General features: G+C 45.1%; 2 protein-coding genes across 2 annotated transcripts; both read right to left on the reverse strand.

Annotated features, from left to right (window-relative positions):
• Positions 1-2,610: 2,610 nt before the first annotated feature.
• On the reverse strand, positions 2,611-3,510 carry LOC310855358 (serine/threonine-protein phosphatase 2A catalytic subunit beta isoform-like; the record flags this gene model as incomplete). Its single annotated transcript, XM_083760328.1, has 1 exon — positions 2,611-3,510. Exon 1 carries the CDS (start codon positions 3,343-3,345, stop codon positions 2,611-2,613), a length of 735 nt encoding a protein of 244 aa, XP_083616454.1. The 5' UTR covers positions 3,346-3,510.
• Positions 3,511-8,315: 4,805 nt separating this feature from the next.
• Positions 8,316-8,909, reverse strand: LOC310856519 (mitochondrial inner membrane protease ATP23 homolog; the record flags this gene model as incomplete). Its single annotated transcript, XM_083761991.1, has 1 exon — positions 8,316-8,909. One exon carries the CDS (start codon positions 8,907-8,909, stop codon positions 8,316-8,318), a length of 594 nt encoding a protein of 197 aa, XP_083618117.1.
• Positions 8,910-10,146: the final 1,237 nt, after the last annotated feature.

Below are 10,146 nucleotides of genomic sequence, written 5' to 3' on the forward strand. Positions count from 1 at the left end.
TTTGTAAAACCATATAATAGACGGACCAGAAAAAAAACACGTGCAAAGATCCTTGATTATGCAGAGCTAAAATCCCTGATTTTTTTTTATTATTATTTTTAAATGGACCCCTGCATGAATAATCAGTGCCATTATGTGGTAAATTATGAGATCGCATAATAATCACTTTTCCTCCTGGAGGGTCTCAAATGAAAGTGGAAAGCCCGTTTATTTCTCCTGTGAGATTGGCGTCCGTTCCACTAGGTAATGAGAAATGTCCCCTTAAGTATTTTTCTAAGCTTCCTACCCTCGTATGTGGTAGCTGGGGGTCTCTGCCTGCACATACAGTAGAAACCCACTCTAAACAATGGTTAGCTTGTCAGGCCGTGACCCCCAACCAAAGATAATATTTGAACTGGGGACCCCCCCCCCCCCCACCCTGACAAGCACTTGGAATCGTACTATAGGCATTACATTTAGTTTGACTTGTAAATATTGCGAAAATAGCCGATCTATACAAGCTTGTATAGATCAGCTATTTTCAATATTCTTGACTCAATTCGGTCAATGTTTGAGCAGTGCATAGTTCATAGCAAGTGCAGTAAGTCTTAAACCCATTCTGAACGGGCACCCATTTTGGTGTCGGCATCATGTTATGCTTTAGCTATTGAAAAATAGCAGATCTACAAGCTCATATCGTGCCACCGAGTGGCGCGATACGAGCTTGTAGGTCTGCTATTTTTGAAAAAAATCGAAGAACGACTGACATTTTTAGAATCTGATCTCAGGTCAGAATGGGTTCATCAGACCAGTGTGTGTCCAGTGGAAACCTCGTTATGAATCTGATCTCAGGTCAGAATGGGTTAAATGGTCACTTTACTGTCATCTGGGGAACCCCCCCCCTACTGCTTTATCAGACCTCCAGGTTCCACTAATCTTGTTGAAGGTGACAGGCCTTCGTTTTTCCAGTCACCTGCTGGCTAGAGTCTGTCAGTTCGTATAGGGGGAAAAACAGAGGGACTTATTTTTTAATGGAGAAACAAAGAAAAGAGTGTCAGAGTTCTATTTTGTTTTTTGCATGTCCATGAGCGTAGAGCTAATCTCCAGAACTGCTGGACCGATAAGCGGTAGCACTTTATATGTACACTGGCAGTGGGCCACAGAAGTATCTCCACTAATACATTTTTCACATAACCTTTTATACTTTTTTGAAATATTTTACTTAAATTTGATTCTGGAAGTCCAACCTTGACCTAATCTGGAGTCATACATCAGAGATGTATACGCCTCCAGGTCTTTAGTTTACTCAAGTTAGGGAATAAGACCTGGTATTTAAGACACGCAAAATACAGCCCCTAGTTTGTTAGTTTTTTGTACTTGTTTTTGAACTTTGTACTTGTTTTTGTACTTGTTTTCCTCACCACGGACAGTGTCCCATTGTCTCTCTATTCAGATCCTAGTATTGTGGTGTCTGAGACGACAGCTGTACTACTTTAAGGCAGGAGTTTCCTAACTCTTTCCATGCCAAATGACCTTAATACCCGTAACCTCGAAATGGCTTAAAAAAAAGAGAGAATGAATAGAAAGAAAGAAAACAGAAAAGATATTCAATCTACAAGCTCACCTTACAGCACACTGTGACGCGTTGGGAACTTGTAAATCGGCAGTTCTTGAACGCTGGGGCTAAACTGGCACAATTATTATTAAATTAAATTAATTTGAATTGATTGTTTTATGTAACATAATTTGTTGAGGGACGCTAGCCCCTCCTATGCACAGCTGTGTGTGTTTGTGTGAATAATATAGTGATGATCTGATTGGCTGAGCACCCCATAGCGATGATTTGATTGGCTGAGCAAAGTAATATATTGAGGATAAAAAGTGATGACAGAAAAGTGAGGACGCAAATTGTGTTTGGTCGGAATGAGATGATGTATGATGATAAGAGCGCCCACTCACTTCACACAGGTGTGATTTTTTTGTTTATGATAATAACCCCTGATCTTCCTTTGCTTTTCGCCTTTTAGTGCGTACATTCCGTACAATATATTGATTGCTGATCGGTCCAGCAGTTTGTGAGATTAGCTATAAGACACACAGACCTTAGAAAGCTGGACTAATGCAGAGCCACTTCGTAAAAAAAAAAAGGTTCTACACATGCCATAAAAATAATCATAATATGATCATAATGATTATAATATGGCACATCTGATGCACATTGGCAGCGATGGTTAGTTGACAAACATTTCTGAACATCAATTAAAAAAAGAATGGAAGGAGAATCTTAAACATTTCATTGTAAGCTTTTCTTTCTTTATTTTATCTCCATAAGCACAGCATTATGACAACACATTTCTATAACACGACTTAAAAAAATATAATTTTGTAATCCTTTCATCAGGCAAATATCCCTGGTTGTTGTCATTGATTTTACAGCGTGCCTCTGACAGAGGCTAAGCGGTCTGTCTATAAGAGGGTCTGTCCGTCTGCCAGAGCTAATCTCGCAAACCGCACCCAACAGGAGAAGGGGACGGCTGTTTGCTCTGTGGATATTCGACAGGTAACGGCCTTTGGCCTCGGACCCCGTTCACAGGAAGTAGTCTGGGGTGCGCCGGGCCTCGGACCACACGTTCACAGGAAGTAGTCCGGGGTGCGCCGGGTCACCTGGGGCTCGCCCTGGCGCGGCGCCGGGTCAAACTGCACGAAGGAGTGCTTGAGGCCGTCGTCCAGCTCCATGATGGCCGCCTGGTTGCCGCAGCGGTAGCAGTAGTTGGGCGCGCTGAACACCGTCACCACGTTGCGGTCGTGGCCCCAGTTGTAGCCCTCCATGACCAGCTGGTGGGCGCGCGACACCATGGTGAGGCCGTTGGCGTGGTTGAAGGTCTCCGAGATGTCCTGGCCGAAGGTGTAGCCGGCGCCGCGCGGCGACGTGCCCCAGCCGCCCGACTCGTCGGGGTCCGACCACAGCAGGTCGCACATGGGGCCCTCGTGGGGGACCTCCTGCAGGCGGTCTAGCGCGCGGATCTGGTCCAGCGTGTCCACGGTGGGCGACAGGCCGCCGTGCAGGCAGAAGATCTGGCCGTCCACGAGCGCCGTCAGCGGCAGGTAGTCGAACAGGTCCGTGAAGTACTTCCACACGTTGGTGTTGCCGTACTTGCGCAGGCACTCGTCGTAGAAGCCGTACACCTGCGTGATCTGCCGCGACTCGTGGTTGCCGCGCAGGATGGTGATGCGCTCGGGGAAGCGCACCTTGAGCGCCACCAGCAGCGTGACCGTCTCCACCGAGTAGTGGCCGCGGTCCACGTAGTCGCCCATGAACAGGTAGTTGGTGTCCGGGGACTTGCCGCCGATGCGGAACAGCTCCATGAGGTCGTGGAACTGGCCGTGGACGTCGCCGCACACGGTCACGGGGCAGCGCACCTCCTGCACGTTGGACTCGCGGCTCAGGATCTCCCGGGCCTTCTCGCAGAGCGAGCGGACCTGGCCCTCCGTCAGCTGCCGGCACTCGTTCAGCTGCTCGATCCACTGGTCCAGTTCCTCCATGACCGTATTAGCCGCGTTAGCGATGCCGACCGGTGTGTGATGATGATGATGATGATGTACAAATGACGGCTAAAACACATAGACGGCAGGTCAGCTAGCGGCGGAACGTGTCAGCGTCGCAGCCAAACCTGCTATAGGACCTAAGCCAGAGTCCCAAGTCCTCTTCCTGGCGGTGAGCGATGATGTGATGTGACCCGATAGCCGAGCGGTCGCGGTGCATTCCACATACGGGTGCGACAAATGCCTTCTCCAGCGTGTGCGTGCCTCGTCCTCTGTTTTACCGTGTGTCATTCCACTGCACTCTGCGCAGCTCTACTGTCTCTGTCGCACGCTGGCCGTCGAATGAGACGCAACCGCCCGAAACCCTGAAGATGAAGACGACGAATGATGTCACGGCTCTACGTCACTGTCGTCCATAAAAGGGGAAATGAAGAGGTATTTTTTGTTCTAATGTGAATGAATGAATGAATGTCACATGCTTGTCGTTAAGATCTTTAAACAAACATTGGACATTGAAAGTCCATAGACTTGGTGAGCGGCGCCTTGACGATGACATTATGGTGATGATGACGTATTGACCCACGTGATGTCACAGGGGGCGGAGTGATGACGTCATGTGGGTCTATGGAGATTAACGTTATGTCATCATGCTGATGCCATAATAATCTACAGGGTCTATATCGGGTTTCACATTATTATGATGTACTACAGTGGTGCCCGTTGGGCAACTGGCCTACTTGGAAGTTGGAACGATGCAAGTTGGACATGAATGCCCCACCCTGCAGTTATTACTTGCGCAAAGCAGAGCGCACACATACTGTAATTGGCTGCGTATGTCGGGCCAATCACGGACCAAGTATGTATGTGTGTCGGTGTTGTCCATCGGCCAATCGGGGACCAGCGATCATCGGCTGGGGTATCTATGTTCGTACATTCCACCAGCCAATGAGAAACCACTGTTCTCGATGACATCACATAACTAAAGTACGTTTGAAAATTGGTGTAAGGTCAACAATAGGGGGTACAGTATGTATCGGCTGGGTATGTGTGACGTATGTCGGCCCATATATGGAGTTCTTTGTCAGGCATGCCCAAATATGGAGTCTATGCAGATGTCAGAACAGGCCAGCTCCTTATATGGAGATATAGGGGGTGATCAGGTCCAGAGCCCGGGCAGAGGTTCTTGTGGTGGCATTCCGACGGGATGAACTCGACACCGGACACTGTGGGGGTGGGTGTGGAACGACGGGGGCTTCAAGGCCAGACAGTGGCCTTGTGGTTAAGAGCGTCCGCCCTGAGACTGGGAGGTCGGGGGTTCGATCCCCGGCCGGGTTATAACCAGAGACTGTACAGATGAGAACCCAATGCCTCCCTGCTTGGCACTCAGCATCAAAGGGTTGGATTGGGGGGGGAGCGCAGCACGGCTGCGGCTCATCACTCCAAGAGATGGCTGGGTCAAATGTGGAGAACACATTTCACTGCGGTAATGACTGTGACACATCGTACGACTTTGACTTTGATTACAGACGCACGTACTGTACGACGTACACACAGAGATGCATTTATAGAGAGATGACATTATGACACTGACACCATCTTACTTATATAGTCTGGTCAAATGTATTACAGGAGGCAACCAACCACATTCTCTGTCTGAGAATGTTTTGACAGCAAAAAGTGAACCTGCTTTTTGTTAACTTTTGCACGACAGAAAAGTGACGCTTTTTGGTGGAGCTTCTGTTGTCGCTGCCGGTCGTCATGCTTCACATCTTAAGCTTTATAATATAAATGGGAAGGTGGAATTTAGTTCCCAGTGGATCCTCCTCGCGACTCGCATCAGTGCAATATATGCAATTTCCCAGAATTGCACATTTCTAGTTCTTATTGCTTTAATTTTAAGAAAGGGTTTGAAATATTGTGCGTGCATTGTTAGTTTGTGATTTTGTGACTTTGTGACTTTATTTACAAGTGCCTTCTCGTTAAAAGTGTCATTTTAACTGATAAAGATTGACTGTTCAATACACATTATTTTGCGGTGATAATAATTATAATGAACTGTCATATGTCATTGTCAACCGGTCAGGATGTCATGGAAGGATTTATATTTTCCGTCCATTGTCAAAATGTCTAACTAACGCGACCTCTGATTGTGGCATATCGGTCACGTCGGGAACAATGCAAAATATTACTCATGTAATAGTATTCAAAAGTTCATGCTGATAAAAATATAAATTCAAGATTTTACATTTTCTTCAATGCATTGCTGTATAGTACAACGTTTGACATTTTCCAAATAACATTTTAAAAAAAGTGGAAAATAAAACCCTCCCTGCATGTGAGATTGGAGATAGATCCGATGTTCAGTGTGTGATGTCTATTGCCTACAACAGACAGACAGACAGACAGACATTAAACCCAATTAAAAGACATTTCCATGAGTCTATTTCATCAGCAGATAAATCACGCCCTATTAGGAAATCTAATTCCTTTCATTTGGGATTGTTGTTTGTTGTTGTAAAGCGTTTAGCTAAATGAATTAATTGACTTTCCAGTAATTCTATGACGCGATGTCCAACTGACTGGAAGAGGGCCTCCACCCAGAGATAGCCCCTTACTTCCTTCCTTCCTTCCTCACTCCTCTCCTAATCTCCTAGGTCAATAGGTCGCCTCGACCTATTGACCCTCAGCAGTCCTCTTCTCAGCTGTAGCTCCTCCCCCTGCCTGTTTGATTGCAGTGGTGTAAAGTAACTGAGTACATTTACTCAAGTACTGTACTTTTGAATACAGTGGAGTACTTAATACCTCAGTACAATTTTGAGGTATTTGTGCTTTACTCGAGTAGTTCCAATACTTTTACTTCTAGTGCATCTCTAGTGCATCTCAGAGGCAAATAATGCACTTTTACTCCATTACATTTATTTGAAAACATTAGTTACTACTTTGATTATTAATATTACAAAACATACATTAACCACTTCAGTCATATATACATTTTGGGCCATTTGAAAAAAGCAGATCTACAAGCTCACAATGCGTCGCGATGCGACACATTTTTTTCTAAATATTTGTATACATTTGAAAACTCAAATGGGACATTCTGCATAGTGAGTACATTCTACTTTTGGTACTTTAAATACATTTTGATGCCAATACTTACTTTTACTTGTAATGGAGTATTTCCAGTAGAGCAGGCCTGACGTCGAAAAAAAAAAAAAAAAGTCTTCTATTCTAAATTCTGAAATACCCATGTTTCTATGTCAGTGGTTTCAAAAATAGCAGACCTACAAGTTCATAGCGCACCACTCGGTGGCATGCTATGAGCTTGTAGATCTGCTAACAGCTAAAGCATAACATAATTAACACACCAAAAGGGGTTCCCACCCAAAATGGGTTAAGTATACAACTTGTGAGTACTTTTTCCAGCCACTGTTTCTCCTCTCATAATGCAACATGATAATTGATATGACATCACGTTAATCACATTGATCATTTATAAACCACATAATTGTATTTACGTGTTGATTAAAGTGCTGCCAATATGTCAAGGTCAGGTTTATAATTATTATGATGTCTGTCCCAAACTGGGAAATGTGTGCCAGATTTAAGAACCACATTATAGACAAACATAAACAAGAACATAGACATAACAAACACCCACGAGATCCAGATCATACGAGTCCACAGCAGCTAGGCAACAACAACACCCCCCCCCCCCCCCTCCCAGACCACCCACTGTATGCAGTGGTGGGGAAAGCCCCAACCAGGCCTGATGTCGAAAGAAAGAAAAAAAAATGTATTCTGATAGTTTTCTGACAGTTTTCTGAAATACCTCCTGTTTCTGTATCAGTGGTGCTCCATAATTTCATGTCAAGGACCCCTAAATATATATGTAATTGGCCACCGACCCCCATCTGAAAATATGTAGTTCTAGGGACACCCCCCCCCCCCCCCCCCCCAGAAGCAAAGATTTGAGTTAAAAACGTTCGCTCTGAAAGAATATATATTCAAAGGTTTTGCGACACATTTTCACGATTTTTCAAAAATAGCAGACCTACAATTAAGTTCATAGCGCTAGTGCCGCGCTATGATCTTGCGGATCTGCTATTTTTCAATAGATAAAGTATGACATAATGCTGAAGTACAATACTTATTATCCCAAGATGGTAATGGACCAGTTGATTTACCGTAGTTGATTAAATTGTATTTTGCCGGGGCCTTGATGACGTCGTCATGATTGATTTTATACGCGGTGGCATGCTTAAAATAACCAATCTGACATTTTTTGTCTAGTTTGTATTTGTTGATGAAATTGTAGCTCTTTTATTTAGTTTTCGTCAGTGGAAAAAAGGTAGTCGCCGAACATTTTTCACCTCCTGGTTTGTTTCGTTTTCTTTAACTGCCAAGTTAAAGTGTTTATTCGGCTCTGTTATCTGGAGCTTTGTTTTGGCCAGTGTTTCATTTTGAACTATTATTCTTGTCCGGGCCTGCACTGTGAATTAACCTGCACTTTAGGAGGTAAATATAATACAAAAATCTGCTTTTGTGGACTGTCAACTTTTTTGAGCCTTGAGCCTTTTCACATAAATCAACACTGAATTGCCTTCTTGTTTAAATGTGCTATACAAATTAACGTGCCTTGCCTTGGCCTTGCCTTAAACCTGGAGGAGGATGCTGTAGATGGAACTGCCAGTGCCAGGTAAAAGGCCAACGAGGAGGTTTTAATGGGAGCAGTGGGAGACGACCTATAGACCCTCAACGCTGTGCATTAGAGCCCATTCAGGCGAAAGACGCTCTCATAATTCTCTGAAGGCATTCTTCTCCTCGCCGTGCGGCGTCGGGCCGAGCGGCGTGCGGTCTCTGAGGCACGTGTGCAAGACCTCGGCCACGGCCTTCTCCGCCTTCTCTTTGTTGGCCGCGCCCATGTTGGTCACGGCCCACCTCTGGACACACTCCTTGGTGAAACACCTCCCGCTGAGGTTATACGCCCGGACCTCTGCACAGGCCAAGTGTTTTAGACTCTTCCAGTCCACGCGTCCCAGGCAGTGGTCGAAGGCGTGGGTGAGCTCGTGCACGACCGTGCGGTTCACCTGCGTCTGGCTGCGAATGTTGTTCTGGCAAATGACGACTCCGGCCGAGCGCGGCATGAAGTAGCCGTGCCACGGTGACCTCTTCTCCACACAGTCTTCACAGTACACGCCGTGGCCGAGCGACAGCGGACATCCTGAACCCTCCATGGCTCCAAGCAGCTGTTTAGCGTGTGGACTGAATGTCATAGCGTACTGTACCATGGCCTTACACGTGCTGTGTCTCTGTTGGAGTGTTGTTGTTTTATTCCTGTCAGCCAGGTTGTATCCGTGGTCTTTGTCTTCGTCTTCAGTCGGAGCCATACTTGTCTCGGGGTCCTGTGTGGGATGTAGGAGGAAGTTGGTCTCGACTCTCGGGTCAACCTGCACCACTTCAGGAAAGCTATAATGTCGACGCCACCACCGGTCCAGTGAGTCCCAAGGAGCCTGTGTAATAACTTGTCTAGAATAAAGACTTAACTTTTGCAAATGTACATTTAACAACTCAAGCTAAAACTGTCTGAACACAATACTTAATTGTTTTGATCATTTGGATTTTAACTCATTTGAAATTTGAAACAATAATTTGCAATCCTTAGCAACATTAACTTTACATGATTTGTTTTCCGACAATCATGCAGTCATTTTGTGTGTGTGTGTGTGTGTGTGTGTGTGTGTGTGTGTGTGTGTGTGTGTGTGTGTGTGTGTGTGTGTGTGTGTGTGTGTGTGTGTGTGTGTGTGTGTGTGTGTGTGTGTGTGTGTGTGTGTGTGTGTGTGTGTGTGTGTGTGTGTGTGTGTGTGTGTGTGTGTGCTCTGATGCAGGGGTTAGGTCACACTTGAAGTGGGCGCTCTGAGCTGCGTTTACACTATACGCTACGTCTGGCTCAGGAGAAGAGACTGAATGACTGATTACTTACCGCCTGAATGCATAAATGTCGTTGGTCACATTTATATATCTAATAATTATAACTCTGTGACGTAAGCATGATGACGTCATGTGTGACGTAAGCATGATGACGTCAGACCTACAAGCTCATAGCGCGCCACTCGGTGGCGCGCTATGAGCTTGTAGATCTGCTATTTTTCAATAGCTGAAAAAAAAACCCCATTTTGTCCCAACCCTTTTTACCCTTTGGTGTGGTTTTGAGCTTAAGGTTCAAGACTCCTTGAGTGATATTCTTTGAGACACAATAATGGGTATTTCGGGACTTACTGTATTGGCCCGAATCCGCCATTCCAATGATTACAATTCATATTCGTACAGTAAAGTCCCACGGTGCCTACTCCAGTTTATCCAGTACTCTGCATCAGGCACATTTCTTGTGCACACACTAACAGTAGGAAAAAGTATTTCATCTTTTTATTTTCATTTTTGATTTAACCCATTTTGACCCGAGATCAGATTCTAAAAATGTCTTCTACATCCTGACAGTTTTCTGAAAAAGCTATGTTTCTATGTCAGTCGTTCTTCGATTTTTCTAAAATAGCAGACCCTATGAGCTTGTAGATCTGCTATTTTTCAATAGCTAAAGCATAACATAATGCATAACACCAAAAGGGG

The sequence above is a fragment of the Protomyctophum parallelum genome (genome assembly GCF_964188405.1).
Source record: "Protomyctophum parallelum genome assembly, chromosome: 3".
Classification (NCBI taxonomy): Eukaryota; Metazoa; Chordata; class Actinopteri; order Myctophiformes; family Myctophidae; genus Protomyctophum; species Protomyctophum parallelum.